Source organism: Sabethes cyaneus, chromosome 1 (genome assembly GCF_943734655.1).
Source record: "Sabethes cyaneus chromosome 1, idSabCyanKW18_F2, whole genome shotgun sequence".
Classification (NCBI taxonomy): Eukaryota; Metazoa; Arthropoda; class Insecta; order Diptera; family Culicidae; genus Sabethes; species Sabethes cyaneus.
Genome location: NC_071353.1, coordinates 20,119,861 through 20,140,937, shown reverse-complemented (window position 1 = coordinate 20,140,937; position 21,077 = coordinate 20,119,861). Strand labels below are relative to the sequence as shown.

The 21,077-nt window shown below is 39.7% G+C and overlaps 1 protein-coding gene across 2 annotated transcripts in view; it reads right to left on the bottom strand.

Moving 5' to 3' along the window:
- Positions 1 to 21,077, bottom strand: part of LOC128732781 (ABC transporter G family member 23) — a 77,875-nt gene that overhangs the window by 10,889 nt on the left and 45,909 nt on the right. For both annotated transcript variants that reach the window (XM_053826155.1, XM_053826156.1), the window contains exons 3-4: positions 20,174 to 20,335; positions 8,128 to 8,246 (exon numbers count right to left, since the gene is read on the bottom strand). In XM_053826155.1, coding sequence (XP_053682130.1) covers positions 8,128 to 8,246; positions 20,174 to 20,335 — 281 coding nt within the window. The remainder of the gene's footprint in view (positions 1 to 8,127; positions 8,247 to 20,173; positions 20,336 to 21,077) is intronic.

The following is a 21,077-nucleotide window of genomic DNA, read 5'->3' as shown; positions in this document are numbered from 1 at the left end:
TTAAAATTGGTGGTGTTGCACCGGCAACAATAAGAGCTCTAGTCAATCGTTTTGTATAAACAATCGGCGTGTTCACCTCGCAGTATCCAAGAACCAGAGCAATATTCCGAATCAAAACATCGGTATTTTCCGTTGGAGTGTAAGGAACACCGGTGAGAATTAGGTCATTTGATTTTAGTAATCCATTAACAACATGCTTGTGTTTTAGCACATCGAACTCCAGCTTAGTGTGAGAATCATGAAGCAGGTGTAAATCACGGGTGTAATCGGTCTTAAGCTGATGTACTTCATCACGCAACGTAGCAATTTCACAGACGATGGCATTATTGCTAGACTCGATTTTCCTTTCGATTTTTGCATTTCCATCGTCGATCATTTGTTGTATTCGCACCAGCAAACTGTCAACGCTTTCCACTTGTTCTACGGTTTTATCCAAGTCTTCCCTCGATCGCTTTTTGTTTTGGTTCTCACTACTGGAACCAGCAGCCAAAGTAAGTTTAGATTTACCCATCTTTGTAGCAACAGCACAAGTCAGCGCTCTATTCGTGTTCATCCAGTGAGTGGTCTGGGTAGTATAGGTTGTAACAATGTACTACACGGACACGATTTTTGTGAGTGGTCTAGGTAGTATTAGAGTGTAACAATGCAGTAGACGAACACAATTTCGGTTCTAAGCCAATATGGAACACTCCGCGAGGGTACACTTGAAATACGTTTTATTTTCAGTAGCGTTGATAAAATTCTTGCACTCCACACTTTTTAAGTAAGCTTTCGCATAACAAGTCAAAATATTGAAGCGAAACTTTGCTTGAGTATATAAAACAAGTCAAAAATCTTCATTGAAGTGCGATCACGAACAACTCACATACTGCCACTACCACTGCCGAGGCGAAGGAGCCTTTTAAAGAGGAGAGGAATTATAATTCCCGTTATAAAGAGGGGAGGTGTCTCAATTTACCATAGAATAAATTCTTGTCACCGAAAACACCCACATGATAAATTTTGTTCTATTTGCTTGATTAGTTGTCGAGTTATGCAGAAATTTGTGTTTCATTTGTATGGGAGCCCCCCCTCTTAGTGGGGGGAGGGGTTTCTAACCATCACTAAAACCTTTCCTGACCCCAAGAAACCTCTACATGCATACTTTCATCCCGATTGGTTCAGTAGTTTTCGATTCTATAAGGAACATACGGACAGACAGACAGACAGACAGACAGACAGACAGACAGACAGACAGACAGACAGACAGACAGACAGACAGACAGACAGACAGACAGACAGACAGACAGACAGACAGAAATCCTTCTTTATAGGTATAGATATATATACATATATATATATATTCCCCCGGACAAGAGTAATGATAAAGCTATCGTCGATGCACACGTCGCTTCTGTCCACGATTTTTGTGAGAACTGCGGTGATCGATGTACTCCATTAGTTTGCGGTTATTACAACCAACCCCGGATTGTTTGGAACTACAGCGATGGTGCTATTAGGCATGATAATTCCACGATACTCTCCACCGCGAGCGCCACAATCATCGACGGCAAGGATTTCCTGAATTTGAACCAGGCTAATTTACACCCACGGTAAAAAATCGTCACGTCCATTTTAAGTGTGCTTGCATTTAAATCAATTTGTTGTGCAGCACTACAAATCGAAGTGATTTAGTGTTGATTTTTGAGAGTTTTCAAATTTTTAAACAAGAAACTATCTATTGAAAACTATTCAATGAATATCACCATCGAATTGTAATGCATATCTATAGAATATGCAATTATTTTTTTCGTAATTTACAAATGTCAAAAAATCGCGAAACATGAAAGCAGCTTTCACCAATCGGAAGCAAAATTAGAAACCTAAATGGAGAAAATACGTTTTCGTTCCAAATTATTGCTCTTCTAGAGTGTAAGTATAGCGAAATTATACCTGTGAACATAATTAACAAATTGCTAACTGTTTTCAGGTTATGGAATTGATCACACGAGCATTGATTGATAGCAGCAATCAACCCGAGATCAACTTTATTTAGACATCAGAGTATTAAACACAGGAATCCGGCTACTGTCAGCGATTGAGGTTTTATTTGTATTATGTTTTGTATGTAATTATGAATATAATTATGTAATTGTTCAATTATGAGTAATAAATAAAGCAGCTTTACGAAAAATCAACATAAAATCCTTTCTATCCATTTGACAGTTCAAAAGTTCAAAAGAAAGCACATTCGAAATTAAAGTGATTTTCTGTTGATTTCATCATACTTTGTGTTGATTCATTTTCAATAAATTTTCATTTCGAATTGTAATGTTTGGCAAGTAGTGCGAATTCAACGGTAAATCACTTCGCTTCAACGTGACAATTTTTTACCGTGCCGTAATCATCTTGGCCGCGTGCTGGATTAAGCAGTTCACTCTTCGGTCGACTCACACCATCCCCCGCTGACTATTATCAAGCTTGGATCGGATTTATTATCTGCATTCATAAACGAATCTGGTGTACCGCAGAGTAGCATTCTTGGCCCACTTCTTTTTATTACATTTTTCAATTACGCAGCTCATGCCATAGACAATGGATGTCGACTTGTTGACTTCAAAATCTACTTGACAATTCGTAGCTTGGAAGATTGTTATCATCTGCAGCTTTTATTAGATAAATTTACAACATTGTGTAAACTGAATTACAGCACTCGTGCGCTAATTGCACGTCCTCTAGTCGCACCGTCTTTTAATTGCACGTCCGCTAACTGCACGATCGTGCAACTAAAAAGCAGTTATCTGTCAAACTACACGTGGTTTCACACAGGTGATTGCTATAAACAGAAATGCAGCGTTGCCGAATGCAAACTCTCTATCTCTGCATTACGTAGATACATTACAAACAAATTCATGCAAATTTGGCTAAACTTTGACTAATTGAACACATTTTCATTAAGCTTTTAGTTCGCTTGTAAAAATTTAAATGTTTTTCCCAAATTTAGCGTACGTGTGAATGCATGTGAAGAGTTCTTTACAGTGATAACGCATCACGTTTTACAATAAATATTGGCAACCATCGTGCAATTAAAAAACGAAATTCGCTAATCGCATCGCCTCATTCGTGCAATTAGCGAACAAGTGCTGTACTTGCTTATAAGCACTGTTAAACGTGAAGTAATTACTTTTCACCGAACTCAAACGCCGATTCTTTTCGAGTATGCTACTAAGATCTAATTTAGTGTAATCTATAATCAATTTTATTCATGTAGACAATTTATAGTCAGATGAAGTACTCAAATAAATAAATAAATAAATAATGGGCAAGCGCTAAAGAGAGTGTATCACGTTAGTGTCCTTGGCATTATTCTTGACAAAAAGCTGACATTCGACAGGCACCGCACGGCGATCGTGTCTAAAGCGAGTAGACAATTAGCGTTCAATCGCTAGAATCGGACGGGACTTCAAGGATCCTCATTGCCTGAAAGCCCAGTACTGCTCTCTTGTACGTCCGATACTGGGAAATGTATGTGTGGTTTGGAGCCTGCATCAGTTCGATTGGAACTTGCGGGTTGAGCGTGTGCAGAGAAGATTCGTTCGTTTAGCTTTGAGGGATTTACCCTGGCGAGATCCTGCCAATCTGCCCTCTTATTCGGATCGTTGCCGCTTAATTGGATTAGACACGAAAGAAAAAAACGCGACAGAATGGGAGGTAAACAGCAACATAAAACGAGAAAAAAGTGACGAAAAACGGGTGAAAATGGAGAAAGTAAGATAAAAAACTAGCAGACTGAACAGAAAAAAAGAAGAATGGAAGAGAAAAGGAGCAAAGCAAGAGAAAAGAAGGAAGAATACTAAAGAAAATAAAGAAAACGAGATAGAAAATGATGAAAAAAGGGGAAAATTGGATAAAAAGAGTAGAAGAAAACGGACGGAATAGAAAAGAGACAAAGAAGAAGAAAATACGGGAGTAGCAGTATGGAGAAATAAGAACAGAAAAGAAGAAAAATGGGTCAGATACGAAAATAAAATGGGGAGAAAAAATATTAATAGAAGGCAAAACTGGACATAATAAGAGGAAGAACTAATTAGATGAACGAAAAAAGGAAAGGAGTTAATAAACTACGACGGAAATAAGACGAAAACCGAGACAAAAAAAACGAAAAAGTTTAAAGGGGACAGAAAATGACAAAAAAGAAGACAGGAAAATAGAACAGGACCTGAAAACTAAGAAAAAAGGAAAAAAAATACGACAAACCAAACAAAGGTAAATCAGGGAAAGGGCGAAAAACGGACCAGTAAAAGAAAACGAACAGAGAAAGAGGAAATCGCGAGTAGAATAAAGGGAAAACAAGAGAGAAACTAAACAAATATGGGAATATGGAACAGAAAATAGAAAAAACCCAACAGGAAAAGAAGAATAATGTGAGAAAAAACATAGAGGAAATGAGAAAAACAGGAAAAAGAGGTCAAACGGGATATAAAAGGAGAAATATAAGGTAAAAACCGAAAAATGGGACAGAAAAACTAGAATAAACAGGAAAAACGGACTAAAGTAAAAGGTAACACAGAAGGGAAAAAGGCAAAAAATGTGTGGCAAAAAGGAAAACCGGACAGGAAAGGGAAAAAGGGAGCCAAAAATAGAATAAAAAGACAGAAAAACGGAAAACGGGATGTAAAAAAGTGAAAAACGGAACAGATTAAGTGAGTGCAAAAACCAAGAAAACGATACAGCAAAGAAGATCTAAAAGAAAAGAGAATAAACGGGACGGAAAAGTCAGTCCAAATTCAAGTCTAATTTAATGTCCAATGTCAAGTTTAATTTCAAGTTAAATTAAAGGAGCGATTTTAGGTCCAAAATCATGTCTGATTTAAGTCCAATTTTTGGTTCAATTGAAAGCAGGGATGGCAAAAAATCGCTGCTAGTGATCAAGATTATAGGAGTGATCAGACTTCGATTCAATGACATCACTACTTGTAAGCGACAAATAGTTTATCGCGCTCTGTACAGATTATGACAAACTGTGTTGAGAAGTATAACAGGTACAGACCATCATTGGTTGTGTGCAGCTTATGAATCTTAATAGAGCTTTCAAGTTATGTGTGTGTTGGGGTTTGAAAATGAGGCAAACAACAACAGTAAACAAAAGAGATGCATTCCTTTGTCACCAAGGTACAGAATGATTTTCATCTTCCGCTGGCTTAAATGCCAGTAAATTTTCAAAATGTGTGTTTGAATTTGAAGCAGGATGAAAAATTTAACCAAAATATATGAGCACTGCAGTGTGAAAAACGGAGTAACACGACTAATTAATCGCTATTTTTCGGTTTGTTCCTCCAGCATCAGCTGTTCCCCAACATGAGGCAAACATCATGTATATACACGCGTATTTCGTGTTCGCTAGTGTGGGTGCTTGAGCTTTCAGAAATCTCTATACAAACAACGTGAGTAACCTTTTTTCGTGCAGCCAGGTAAGATGTAACACTGTGATCGACTGCTGAGACTGTTTAGACAACAAAATTTTCCGATCAATGCTAACGATTCACGGTTTGTCATGTAGGGGAGTATCGTCGTGGTTGGGCCACATTTTGGAATTCGTCCATAACTTTCGTTTCAAAAGGAATTTTGGAAATCTAAATACATCGTTGCAAAAGTCTAAGAATAAGGTACATTTCCGGAAAGTTTTGAACTGATTGCTTGAAAAATAAAAAAGTTATAGGCACTTACGTGAAAACAAAAAATTTTGTCATAGTCGGGCCATATTGTACAGGTTCGGCCACCGCAAAAAATCTAAGACATACGTATTGAAATTCTATATAGAGACATGAAAAGAATGAATTACGTGAACAACGGCTCATATATGTGCAAATACCCTATTTTTAATTGCATTTTTGCGAAATTTTGGCGATCTTGTAAAATCAATATTACTACAATCGTCTTTTCCGAAGTGTACAACTACAATGAAAAACCAACAAAAATCTAGATTTTTATCGTATCGTATTAATATTGCTTTATTTCATTACATTTTACGTGACTGACATTCTCTAGCGATTATTGCGTTTCTGCGCTTAAAATTATGGTGGTCCAACCATGACTTCTCAAGTGGCCCGACCTTTACAAATAGCGCTTTTCTAGTATTTCACCTTAGCCTTCCCAAACACCTTACTGGAGGGGATTTTTCTATAGTCTTCGTGTGCAGCACAACACACTTCATACATTTTCAACATTTATCTCGATAATTGCATTTCATGAATCATTTCTTGAAGAAAAGTTCAGTGCGCCTGGAATACTTTTTTTGTAAGATTTAGTCACTGAATTCAGTACGGGTGTTTTGGATACACGATTGAAACTCACATTATTGTGAAAAGTTAGCTATTACAGTAAGGTTGTATCATAGGTTCAATGGTTACAAGTACAATTACAACTTCAATTTCCAAGTCATTTCTAAGTTCAATTCAAGTCCAATTTCAAATTCGGTTTTAAGTTCGATTTCATGTTCAATTCTAAGTAAAACTTCCAGTTGAAGTTAGTCGAAATTTAGGTGTAATTTCAAGTCCAATTTCCAGTTCAATTTGAAGAAAAGTTTCGAGCCCAAATAAGTTCAATTTCAAGTCTAATTAAATGCCCTATGTTAAGTTCGATTTCAACTCCAAATTCTAGTCCAGTTCCTTCGAAATCCGTTACGTGCCGCACATTTCTAGCGAATCTTGTGTTCATGTTACAACGCTAGTTCATCCTATGGAACGACATTTCGTCACATAGGGTATGTTGCTACATCGTCGTAATTGCCTATTCCCATCCTATCCAACACAAATTATTAAAAATATCAGCATTTTTATGACACACAATGCAAAACTAGTTATTCCCTAATATTTTAGGTTGTTGTCTGTCCTACGCAATCAATCAAAGTGAGCTGAGATCTATTTAAATGCTTTTTATCATTAAAGAAGTCCAACCAGCCAAATTTCCTACGTTTTTTCGTGTGACGAAAAAGAAAATGTCGACTTATCGTTTTAATTTCCGTCATTCATAATTGAAAATAACTCACGCAACGCATTGTTGTTATTCTACAGCCATGAAACTAGCCTGACCTGCAGAAAATTTGCAGAATAACATTTGCCATGCCGTCCTACACAAATACATGCCCGTTAGCTTAGTAAACATTGTTGTGATTTTTAGTTCGGACGATGAAAAATTTTGATGGACGGATTTTAAAACGGTACGACGAATTTAAGAAATAAAGTCATTTGCGTACTTTCAATAATATGCTTTAATAATCGTTTTTCAGTGATTTCAAAGTTCACGAATCGGAAGATAAGTGTGTTTTAGTCAAATCAGCACAAGAACTTTTGGAGTATTCATTAAATCCATCTAACAAATGATGAACATTAGAATGGCTTTACTTACTACGACGGGAATTAGAAATAAACCCTACAAGATTTTCTTTCGTATATCATGGCCATGCATTCATTCTTCAAAATTTAACAAATGCTTTGAATCACTGCTCAAAATTTCATGCAGTTACATTAAGTGATCAGCAGCCTTTCTATGTTATATTCAAAACAGATTTGAAAATCAAGCTGATCTTGTTTCAAAGCTAATGGTTTTCTCAAATTATCTTCTATCTATAAGGCTAAAACCATCAATAAATGTTGAACCTTAGTAATAGTTCGAATGCTAATGCTATTTTTTCGTCTCTATTACAGGAATGTAGCCGAAGACATCTAACACGCTCCATTTAATTTGCTTTCAGTTGGATGCGAAGCAACGTACAGCTATAGTTGTTGATAAAACAAAGGTAAAACAAAAAAGTGCTGGTGTATTGCTACTACTCTAGTTTGACTCCAAATTCAATCCAGAAGAACCAGTTAGAATTTTACGAGCCGTTTGCACCATAAGTTGTTTTTGTCGCTGATCGAGACTCGAGAGGTGAAATTCCTATTAGACTGCAAAGGTCAGTATGCGTCCGGATTTTTTCATGACAGTCCGTGTATGGCAGATGCTTCGGTCCTTTTTTCGTGTCACATGTACAAACCTTAGCAGCTTAGTCTTTTTATAGAATAATGGTGTAAATATTCAAACTTGCATGCAAGTTCCTTACGAACTCTTAAAGGAATGGCCGTAGGTATTCAATCGAGTTATACTAACCTTTCGTTCCTGGTTTGCCACCCAGCACCCAAATTTCTCCGGAGTTGAGCCGCTTTCGTCCGACTATGCACGACAGAAGTGTCGTTTTGCCGCATCCGGATGCTCCCAGTAGTCCGTAGCTGGAGAGGAAAAAAAAGAAGACAAAACAAAACAAAGATGAGCTATTGCAATGTGGAAAAATGTGGGGACGAAGAGTCGTTCTCGTTAGTAAATAACTAACGCACGCCAAATTGTTCGAGAGCATGCGCTTTGTCTGATAAACAATACACCATTAGAATGGGATTTTCTGGGATTCCGGTCACGTTCAGTTCTAGCTTCTCGTCTTCCCGGCTGGGGTGGTGTCTGGCGACTCGGCCGCAAATGGCATCTATCGCTTCAGCCAGTGAACAACAATCATACCTACGAGTACGCTGCTGCGATCGTGCAACGAAGAATGTAAACAGAGGCATTCAAAATGGTGGATAATTATTCATTAAATCCTTTAACAGCTGCCAAGCAGCCATGATAATCAAATGAGTCTCAATCAAATCTCAGCTCGCTTCATTATAGTGCATGATGAGTGCCTCGGGTGAAGCACATTGCGCTAACCTTCAGCTGCGGGCTTCGGCCGTAACCAGTGTGGCTTCGCAAGCATCGCAATTTCGCTCGGGTGGGTGGTGAGTTTAGCAGCACACGTAACGTGGCAAAACATAATGTGGTGAATTTAATTTACCACAGGCCAAATGTCAAAATCGAAATATTACCTGCCGCCTGCTGGAGCCCGAGTAAAAGATGCTTACCTGTTGTGCTGGTTTTGTGGTTGTTATTAATTGCTCTGAACTAAAAGGTGATGAAATTAACATCCGCTGATGCGCTCTGCGAACCGCACTGATTGTGTCTTGCTATGAGTGAAGTGTTTCACATTACATGCACTTCCTGACTCGTGACTAAGGCGGCACCGTCAGCCAGCCAGCCAGCGCCGAGGACACGCACAATGAGAACCGCTTGCTTGCGATCGCGAGTGAGCAAGTGTTTATTGCTGGCTGAGGCAATTCGTTCCATTGCTAATTGTGCGGCTTTTGCGGATGCGCTTGCGAAATTTACTCGAATGCTTTGGGCAGAGTTTTATACTTTGTAGACGTCTTATAGACGTGCTGTAAAGATTGCCAGATCTTATATCGTGTGGCGCCGATCGTGACTAGCTCATTTGAAATTTTTACAGCTTCGAATTAAAACCAGAATCAGTTCTGCGACACGATACTGGAAAGTCTATCCGGAGTTCAACGGAATAAACTCGACCTTACATAATTATGCAATTACAGATTGCTTCGGGAATTGCTGAACAATTTGTCAGAAGCTTCGGTTCGGTCTGACAACACGTTAGCGAGCTTCTCCGTTCCGCCGAGCAAATTTCCCACCGAACACAATTCGTGGGCGGGAAATAAACCAAACTGCAGATCAGCTAAGCGTGGAAAATTACTGCACGCCGTAATCGGTAACTTCCTGGTCCCATTAAGTGGATTTAGCTCACTTCTCTCTCTCTCTTTCTCACTGACCGTCTACACCCTCGTACACCCAGTAGGCAGCAGCGTGCGTATAGAGTTTTGAGGTTATACAAGTAGGTACACACATTGCACTGTACTGCACAATCACAAACCGGTGCACGCGCGGCGGGGCAAAATCATTAACATACATTTTTCCCTATGCATTTTACGTGAATAATAAACCAATCGGATCGCTCCGGTTGGTGGTATTGCGATTTCAGTCCCTAAGTGGATAGTTAGGTGACATTTTCGCCACGTGCGGTAAGTTGTAAGAAAGTACCATGTTCTTACATTTTCTTTTTCTTCGTTGGTTTTGGAAAAATAAAGTTATGTAGGTAGCTGGTTCGGTTTGTTTGATCGCAATCACATAAACCGCATACAGTACGTAACAGTAACAGAAACAGCTGACAGTTTTCTAGACCGTAGTAGGCCTTGTGACGTGGGAGAAGCATACTTTGAATTGACACTAGAGTGTTGCATTCGAGTGAAACGACTCAAAAGCCTAAAGGCCCAAACAGAATGCTGCGTCAATGCATCCATCAGCGTTATCCAGCTTTTTACGAGCCATAATGGCAGACGTGTTCGTTTAATATTTGAACAGCATTTTTGACATTTCCCTAATACATCGTACGTTTTTTCCGTACATTCCTTTAGTTTTACCGTGAACACGCGAAAATAAAACGTGCGATGTATTAGTGAAATGTCAAAGATGCCGTTCAAATGTTACGAACGCATCCGCCATTATGGCTCGTAAAAAGCTGGATAAGGTTTTGCAAGGTGACGTCACGAATGAACCGGAATGAACGCAATTCACCCATTTGACATCCACTCGTGGTTTGTTTACTATTTGTTAGGCGAACGCGATATGCATAAATTGGAGTTAAACGTTTTAAAAGCGTATTATCCAGCAGTGTCGCCCTCCAAACTACTCGGAATGGCAGTTTTTGTGCTTTTCTGACTTACCGTTAAGGCCTTAAGCAATATTCAGTTTCAACATGTTAAGCCAAGTTCCAAGTCCATGTAAACAAACCACTGATAGACGTCAAAGAAGTGAGGTTATGCTCGTCCGTGCAAAACCTTATTTAGACAGTTTTGCCATGGGTTAACTGTCAAATTGACGCATCTTTCAGAGCACAATGGTACATTTTTGTGATGGGTATAAAAACTGCTTTTGAAAGCCCAGAAATCAATGATGCATATTTGAACCTTAAAGCCCTTTAATACAAAACATGGCCAGAAGTTCTGCAGTTCCAGCAACACTGCCACTCAACAGCTAAAGCAACAGCCCGGAAATTTTAGTAAGAATGCATTGAACACAAGCTTTGTTTTTGCTTTGAGATCTAAAGTGAAGTATTGAAGAGTTAAGTTCCACCACTGACGAACTAATATGACTCCGAGAGGAAAGTCCTTTAAAAAACATCATCATCCTCTTATCCAGCAATTCCTATCCCTACATCCTCGTGGTACCAGCTGGAATGCGAGCAACCTTAGCGGAGATCGGATAACCAACCTAGGTGCAAACTAGGGTCGTATACCGTCAGGGAAGGAGGCGCTGTATTGCCTCGACATTACAAGATGGCAGCCTCGTCACGAGACTCCCCAAGAAACATTTATGCGCTGATTAAACATTTTAGCAGCCATTATTATTCAGCCATAGCTGAATATGCATCGAATAAAATTTATGTAAACAATTCTACAATAATTATTCACGAAATTGAAAAACTTACACAACCTATTTCATTTGAGGCAGAAAAAAACTTGTTAAGCAGTTATATCACCCTTCATATAACCTCTGTGCGCCTTGTTTCCAGCTTTGCGCAAATTGGTAATTTAAAAACGCGCAAAAGCCTCTATTAAGCTACATTACAGCTTCAAAGCAGCTATTAGGAAGCCCGAAGCTTTACTCAGATGTTTAAGAGCTGAAAAAATGTTTTTATTTCTTATACTAAACCATAGTTCAGCGACAGGTTGAATAAATTCAGCTAAAAACGTTTGATCAGCTTGAAATTGTCGCTTAGATAGCTACTTTCAGCTGCTGCAATGGAGCTTAATAGATGCTTTTGCGTGTTTTTAAATAACCAATTTGCGCAATGCTGTCAATTCTATTTTTAGAACGAGAAATAGTTTTGCGATGCTTTTTCAGTCGCTTAACCAACGTCTCATCAACCTTTATGCAGCCAAAAATAAACTGTTTTTAAATTAGAAAATATAGAACGCGTCTTATTTATTTTGCTATGCCGTCGTATGCTATATTTTAGATTTCGAATAACTTGAATTCGTATATGCAAGCTAATTAAAAATGTATGTCGTCATCTTTCGGGTATTGTATCGCCATCTTCTGATCCATAAGCACTCACCGTATTATCCACTCCATGTGCATCTGCAGAACAGACAGTGAAAATATCTTTACACTTGAAGCAGTCGATAATGTTGATAACTGAGATACATTTTTGCTGCCAGTCGAATTGCGAAATTTTATGATCTGACAGTATGTGTGGAAGCTTGGTATTAGTTTGTAAAGCCACTTTAACACCCTTAAGCAGTTTTAAAGTAATTTGAAAGCTGTGAGCCTAATGAAAGCCTTTACTGGTTTATAAAGCCACTTTTACACTTTTATGCAACCGTAAAACGGTTTGATGTTTATGGCTGTTTAGAAGCGGATTGTTTAGCACAAAGATTGATGAGACGTTGATTAAGCGACTGAAAAAGCATTGTAAAACTATTTCTCGTTCTCAAAATAGAATTGACAGCATTACGCAAATTGGTTATTTAAAAACAAGCAAAAGCCACTATTAAGCTCCATTGCCGCTTTGAAAGCTGCTACCTAAGTAACAATTTCAGGCTGATCAAAAGCTTTTATGGCTGAATTTATTCAACCTGTGCTGAACTCTATGGTTTAGTTTTAGAAATAAAAACCTTTTTTCAGCTCTTAAACATCTAAATTTGGTGATTTTATCAAGCTTCGGGTTTGCTAATAGCTGCTTTCGAAGCTGCAATGGAGCTTAATAGAAGCTTTTGCGCGTTTTATAAATAACCAATTTGCGCAAAGCTGGAAACAAGGCGCACAGAGGTTATATAAAGAGCGATACAATTACTTAATAAGTGTTTTTTTGCCTCAAATGAAATAGATTGTATGAGTTCTCCAATTTTGACTGAATAAGTATTGTAGAATTGTTTACATAAATTTTATTCGATGCATATTCAGCTATGGCTGAATAATAATGGCTGCTAAAATGTTTAATCAGTTCATAAATGTTTCTTGGGAGGCCTTTTTTTAAGATGACAAATCGTTTATTCAGCTAGTATAGCACAATTATTGAGAATATTGTCGGGTTGTGGAGACGTTGAAGATGCGTCTAATCTGCTTGTGATACTGTTATGTAAAGCAGCTGATTTACAGCGCATTCATTGGCTGCTTAACCACTTATAGAATACAGAGGCCTTTGCTTAAATTCATTCAGCGTCCACCACTTGTATTCAGAGTTAAATCAGCTGTAACCAAATCAGTAGCATTTCAATTCAGCTTCGGTGTTGGTTGGGTCGGAAGCGTGGCCCTAGTAATTCCGCATCGACCTAGGCGATGGAACAAGGGCGACAAATGGAAACTTGGTAAGCTACGATGTAGGAAATCAGTAATCTGTAGTAGCTACGCTTAACAACTGGTCGTTGTGACTCCTACCTTTTGTCCAATGCTGGAAGGTGCATTGGTCGAACCAAGCTATACTCTGAGATTATAACCGGATTCGAACCCACAACACCCGCCATGACATGTTTTTAACGTGGTAATATAAGCAACCACAATAAATTTGTATTGTTAGCAGTTTTATATGGTTTTCTAGCTGACTATAAGTGTGTTTGGACTCGTATACACTTGGTATTGCGCAGTAACACAATAAAACCAGAGGTAATGATCAATACTGCAATAAAACCTTTATAAAATTCAAGTAAAACCAAGTGGCTTTAGAATTGCTACTTGGGATGACCAACATACAATAAACCCGATTGGTCACGTTTTCATAGATGGCCGGTTCTTGTCTAACATCACGAATATACGTTCCCTACGGGGTGCGGATATTGACTTTGACCATGCCGTCCTCCTGGAGTAAACACCAGGCGGCTAGATAATCCGTGATCATCCGAGAACAACATGCGAATACGGGATGAGGCACTGCCTTCTTCCGAGGAGTTAGGTGCTTCAAACCTCGAAAACGGTTGAGGCAAAAGACGCTCGCTCTTATCCAGGCTTGATTTTACTCGTCTTAAGCATACAGAGACAGAGCAATGTGCTTCTCTCAACGACCAAGAGCTTTCATTTTCTGTTCAACCGTTTGATCTCCCTCCGACTAATGCCTGAATGGATGAAACAAAACTGAAGCTCATTTGGGGGCAGAGCAAAACAGCAAAGCACTGCAAAAGCAAAAAATACTCGTCACTTGCCAGAGAAGGTAACATCCGACATGGAGTGAGAAAATCCGTCCTCTGCACTTTGCCAGTAAAACGATGAGAATTGAGAAGCCTGCTGTTATCTGAGCATTGCCACTACCACTAGGGAGTACTTGGCCAAATAACGACGAGTAAGGTACTAGCTGACTACGCTCCTGTGGAGTAAGAAGCGCCAAAAGAAGGACAGAGATCGGAAAAAATTTCAACGTACAAGTTTTACAAGAAGGTGAACCAAACTCGTAAGGGTTACACACCGAAACCTGACACGAATAGGGACGAGGGAGGGAATCTAATTACAAACGAGCACGAGGTGGGCGACAGGTGGAAGCAGTTTTCTGGTGAATACCTCAGTGGCGAAGTTGTAGAAAGAAGCGGAACGGTAGTTAACCTAGGAGTGCCTATGGAAGATGGCACCTAATTTCCAAGAAGTCAAACGAGAAATCGGGTTGCTGAAGACCAACAAATCCGCGGATAAGAACTTCTTAGCGGAAGAGCTTTATGAACATCGCCGAAAAAACTGACAGCAAGTTGAACAGGTGGACGCCTTTCAATATCTTGGCAGCGAGACAACGCCCGATGATGGTACCAAGACTGATATAACTAGTCACACGGATCAGGAAGGCCAGGGTGCCTTCGCAGGTCTGCGAAACATTTGGAGCCCAAACCAGATCACTCTTCTTACGACAACCCAAAGTTTCAACTGCAATGTTGCCTGCGAAACGTGGTGCACTCGACTGGAATCCACATAACAGCGTAGAAGAGGCTGATCCAGAGGCTCATGGCGACGCAGATTAGCCAACGACATCCGGGCTGTTGATGAGAACCTGTCCTGGCGACAGGTAAAATCCATGGCGGGTAACCGTGGGCAATGGAGAGCTCTGATTTCATTCCTTTGTAAGCAAAAAGGAAGTAAGACAAACGCTGGCAACGGTTCTACTGGATCATTTCCAAAATTTGGGTGGATGAGAAGCTACCGGAGATATGGATGGCAGGAGTGGTTTGTACCATCTACATAAAGGGTGATCGGCACAACGCCGGTAAACACCGCCTACAAGATACTCTCCCAGATCTTCACCGATGTCACCGATAGTACAGGGTTTCGTAGAGAATTACCAGGCGGGCTTCATGGGGGCTCACGCTGCAACGGACCATACCATCCGACAGATCTTCCAGAAATGTCCGGAGTACAGCTTGCCCACGCATCACATCTTCATTGATTTCAAAGCAGTAGACGATACAGTCGATCTCGAGACCAGCTATGGCAGATAATGCACGAACACAATTTTCCGCATAAACTGACGTGACTGATCAGAGCTACATTGGATCGAGTGATATATTTCGTGCGCATCTCGGAGACACTCTCGAGTCGCTTTGAGACGCGGCGAGGGTTGAAAAAAGGCGACGACTTATCCTGCACGCTGTTCAACATCGCTCTTGAGGGTGTTATCCACCGAGCAGGCATCGAAACGATTTTTACTAAGGGTAACCAATTTATAGGCTTTGCAGATGACTTTGATATCATAGCCAGGAACTTTGCTACGGCGGAGGTAATCTACGCCAGACTGAAAGCGGAGTCTAGGAGGATTGGGCTAAAAATAAATGCGTCGACAACCAAATAAATGAAAGGAAGAGGTTCAAAGAAAACAAACGCGTGTCTCCCGCGGACGGTAACCGTTGACGGCGGCATCCTGAAAATGGTAGAGGAATTCGTGTATTTGCGATCGCTGGTGATCGCGGACAACGACACCAGTAAGGAGATCCAGCGGCACCTTCAAGCGGGAAATCAAGCCTACTTGGCCCTTCGCAAAAGCCTACGATCAAACAGCAGACGCCGCCGTACGAAGCAGACCATGTACAAATCTCTTATTAAACCGGTAGTTCATAAAAAGGACTTGTCCTCATGAAAGTCCATAAAGTAGGACTTGTAGCCGTGACACTGCTCACATACGCGCCTTAGGCGTGTTCGAGCGGAAGGTACTGCGCACGATATTTGGTGCCATTTGGTGGAGTACTAACTGAAAACGGAGAGTAACGGAGGCGCATGAATCACGAACTACAGTCACTGCTTGAAGAGATTCCCATCGTACATCTGGCAAAAGTCGGACGACAGTGTAACGAAAACTAAAACAGTTATCTTCAACAACCCCACCGGCGGCACCAGGAACAGTGGAACTCAACGTGCAAGATGGCACCACCAGGTCGAAAGTGACTTGCGGCTTCTGAGATGACTGGTCCAAGATCAAGTTGAATGTAGACGACTGCTTGAAACAGAGTTACTAATATTTGCAGGGTTTGTAGGGTGCAAGGTTTTTACATTTGTACGGTTTTATACTCAACACTCTCGAGCACTGCAGGCGAAACATGAATTTTTGTTTGTCTGTTTGTGGTTCCATCTCTCGCGCTGCAAAAATGTATGCAGCATTCAATATGATCCGGTAAGTTATCCAAAATATCGTAGAAGCCATTTTGTTCGATTGGTATGCACTTTGACAGTTCGATTTGTAATATATCTGAATTGAAAAAAATGTGAGTAGAGCGTTAGACATGCAAAACGAAAAAAAGAAATAAGACTACTCTTCACCAGGTACTCCATCAGATAGGGTAATTTGCCAATTATTGCACACTTCGTATTGTTTGCACCTTTTCACGACGGTTTATTGTGTTCAATGTATTGTGCTTTGCAGCTGTACCTGGATTAATCCAGATTATTTTCTCTAATGCCAATGTATATGACAAAACAATACAGCAACATTGCAGTTGTCACTCTTTCTCTTTCTCACTCACAGCATTCGCATTGTCGCACTTTTAGACTGCGGTGTCCAGTAAGGTGCAAAATGCGGGATAATTTGACAACAACAGCGGCTAGCTAATTTCATTATTCATCTATTACTATTTAATATTTTCCGAGTAAATCAGCGTGATTTTTAAGCGTAAGGACTGTATCGAAATGTCTTTAGCAACATCTATCCGTGAATAAAAATGAAATACGATTATTATTTCAATTTTTTTTCGGTTTATTGAAGATTAGTACGACTTGAAGCAATAACATGGCTCACATTAGCCAAAATATTAGGTTCTAAAGAATGAGCGCACTTCTGATGAAACTCCTCCCAGCAAATTGTGCACACTAGCTTTTGTGCATTTCCTGGATGCTGCTGTTCAATTTTTCTTGAACTCATCCATGCTTTGGGAAACTGTTTCTTCCATCTTGAAAATCCTTTTTCACAACCGACCAGTAACGTTCAGTTGGTCGGAGCTCTGGACAATTTGGTGGATTGATGTTTTTCACGATGAATTGGATATCATTGTCTGAAAGGCACTATAGTACAAGCTGAACTGAGGGGAGAGGAGACTGATACTGTTTGTAGAGGGGCCACAATATTTTTTACAATTATTCATCTTTGTAAATTTGAGCATTTATTGCACACTTTGTGAAGAAAATACGCTTCGCAGACCACAAGTACAAAAAGCATGCCATACTAAAACCTTCTGTCCAAAATTTTCCAGCGTAATCGTACTGTCGGTATCGTCCACCACCTCTTCCGCCGATTTCGTGTAGAATTTCGGCCCTGGAAGCGCTTTTGAATCCTGTCCTGTTTGACGTAAGTTTTGTCTTCCATATAGACCCAGTTGTTGCAGTTGTCCATTATCCGTTTATAGATACCGTGCCCTTATTTAGGCTCGAGATTGTTCCTCTCCGGATTTCTTATACACCTTCTTATGCTTCTTATATGTCTTTACGGAGTTCCTGACTCTGATTCACTGAATTATCGCAATTCTTGTTTTAAGTATTTTAGCCAAATAAGACGTGGTTACCAATTGGTATCGTTTGGTATGAGTTATTACTTCAGAGTCAACCGGGGCTAACTGGAAGCAGGGTTTCTTCCGGACCAACGCAGATCCTTCAAGGATAACTCTTTTCCTTATTTCTCGATGATATTTTCACGCTTGTGTGGTGCGCTTGAAACCGTTTTGCGATTTAGTTAATAGAAAACACCAAGCGTGAAGAATTTTTTTTCTGATTTCTAGATCAATCCGAGCCCTAGCGAAAAGTAAAAAAAGTAATCGAAACAAATCGATTGCACAACTTTTTTAGATATTTAAACACACTTTTGCTTGCACGCACGTAAAAATTACTTCACCCATTTTTAAGTAGAATCATTTTAAAAGTTGGTAATTACTTTTCGATACAGTTCTTAATAACAAATTTTCTTACACGTGTCCCAATTTCACTTTCACCATACGATTTTCTTGTCAAAATTATTAAGAAAGTTGATTTACAAAATAAGCTTTCATCAACCGTTAGATGCAAATAAATATGTTCTGTGGGTTTCGTAGCATAGATAAAAGCTTACTATACTCATTAAATGAATAAAATTGAGTCTTTCTAACACAAATTGCCGATAAATTCGTAAGTTCAATAATTGGAACAACTAACGAAACTCCTTCCAATTTTATTGCACGCCTGTTTTGCTTGTCCTAACCCCTATATTTCTGTAACAGTTCACTTCTCCGCGATGTTACTTTTTGTTTATCAACGCAGGCGGTGGGAGCCGTAGTTTTCCGTATTCAACTTTTCACAAGCCATAATGGCGGACGTGTTCGTAATACTTGAACAGCATTTTTGACATTTCCCTAATACTTCGCAGGTTTTCTTTCCGTGCATTTCATTAGATTTACCGTGAACGCGCGGAAACAAGACGTGCGATGTATTAGTGAAATGTCAAAGATGCCGGTCAAATATTACGAACACGTCCGCCATTATGGCTCGTAAAAAGCTGGATAGCGATTTTTCCCGTTTTCACCGTTTATGGCTAGGTTTCCAGGTTTTAATGGATGCTAAGGTAATCCTAAAGTGAGTATATATAAGTGGCTTTGTTCATAAAAATAGAACAACTTGATAATAATGCTAAAGCATAATGACGAAAAATCAAACCAAAGCGGTGCAACAATTGAGCGTAAGGTGTACAATAATAAAATTTGAAGGTTATTTTGGTGTGCAATAATTGGGTGTAGAGTTGCTATGCAAAAAACGCATTTTACACGATTTTTGTAAGGAATTCCACACAGATGACTATGGGAACCTATTTTATATTAGTTTATCGGTAGAGTAAGCGGTTTTGCCAAATAAAATTTGCTTTCATTTGTTCAAAATCATCAAATTGCTGTAAAATTACTTCACGACGAGTGCTTAGCTGTGCAACAATTGGCAATTTACTCTAATTATTTTTGCATGAAAATCGAAACTTTAGCTTGGTCGCAACATTTCTACGATGTTACCCGTTAGAGGGTTAATTACGACCGTGTAAAACTCGCTGAAGATGGTAGCCATTTTCGTTAAGCCTGACTAATTTTTTTCTACGTTCGCAAAAGCCTCCAAAATCTTGCATTTTATTTTTCGGGGTGGACCACAGATACGAAAGCAGAAGTGCCTGCAATTAGCCCAAGCCCCTCGGTGTAAATGTGGCTGAAGCGGTCAAGTAAACAGTGCAGAGAAACACACTCAGAAAGCAGATCGACGCAAGAAGCGAATGTTTCTAAATCCTTCATCCACCGGTCGGGGCAAAGACGGTTGAAAAACACTATTTAAGGTTGCCGAAATCGGAACGAATTAAGGCTTTATTCAACCGTACAAAATCTAAAAGATAATCGGTCGATTAGTTCTCGCACACACATTTACCAGCGCGTAGGCTTCGTAACTAGGTGTATGAATTAGCGATTATGGAAAAGTTTGCAGGCAACTACAGCCGTCTAATTGTCGTTTGGTGAAGTAAATTTCTCACAAAGAAACACGGGTCTGAGAAACCAATGCAACGCACGTGGAGGGTGGAGGCAAATAACGGAAATTCCGCAGCCAACCCCTCTGTGTACACGCTGATTTTATCCTACCAAATAAATTGAATTAAAATGCACTGTTTACTGTTTGTTCACGAGTCGAGGCTCTTTTCGCTGGGAAAAGGAAAACCCCAGCGATTGCTTTGATTAAGCAGAGTTTCCACCATCAGCTTGGAGGGTAGACATTATTGATTACAGAAATCCCAATTTCGCATAAAATTATGCAACGATAACAAACAACTTACATCGTTCCTTTGGCGACTGTCATGTTCAGGTTCGATAGAACCATGTTTGGTTTTTTCTTGGTTCCGTACTGTTTGAAGGCATGCCGCACCGAAACGGCGTGCTGCTGTCTGGCCCACATCGTCCCTCCATCGTCGATCGTCGCTACGCTCGTCTCGCTGCCCCTGTAAGTAAAAAAAAAGAAAGAAAATGGAAACCATCAGTACCAAATTACAAGTACATCCTCGAATTAACACTGTTAAATTGCACAATTTGTGAAGACGTTCACCGAAAAACAAAAAAATATTTAACCAGCCAAAACATACAGTAGGCTACAGATCAGAGTTTTGCGATGTTTTTGCGAAACTGGTTTGCAACGCGGATAAACATTACAGCAATGCATGGTCCGAGACTATTTTGTGCTGCAGTGCAATACTGCACTGCCTGCAATAGTGCACTGAGATTGAGTTAGAGTGAGCGGATTGTTCGGTGCACGGCGAAGAGGCCTACTACGGCGGCGGCGTCCTTGGAAGTTCATTGCATGTTTTATTTTATTAAGTGTTTTTTTTTTATTTCGCTTCACTATTTCCAACTCAAAGTCGTCCAGTTCGTGCTCAGTTTGATCCACATTTCACAACCGTTTGCGCCAAGAAAAGCAAAAACAAAAACAAGATCAAACTAGACAACAGAAGTTTTGCATTTCACTTCGCCACCATCGTTGTGATGGATTGTTTTGCTCCTAATCGAGATTGATGTAATGCTAATTACGCGTGGTGTTTACACATGAGGAAAACGGCAATTCGATGACTGAAATGCTATTTCAAAGATACAGGGTGAAGAGTAATAACTGTCAGTGTTTTTCAAACGTTTTGTTTAATCAAAAGTATGTTAATAATCGATGCGTCTGCATATTTTTTGCTTAGAGTG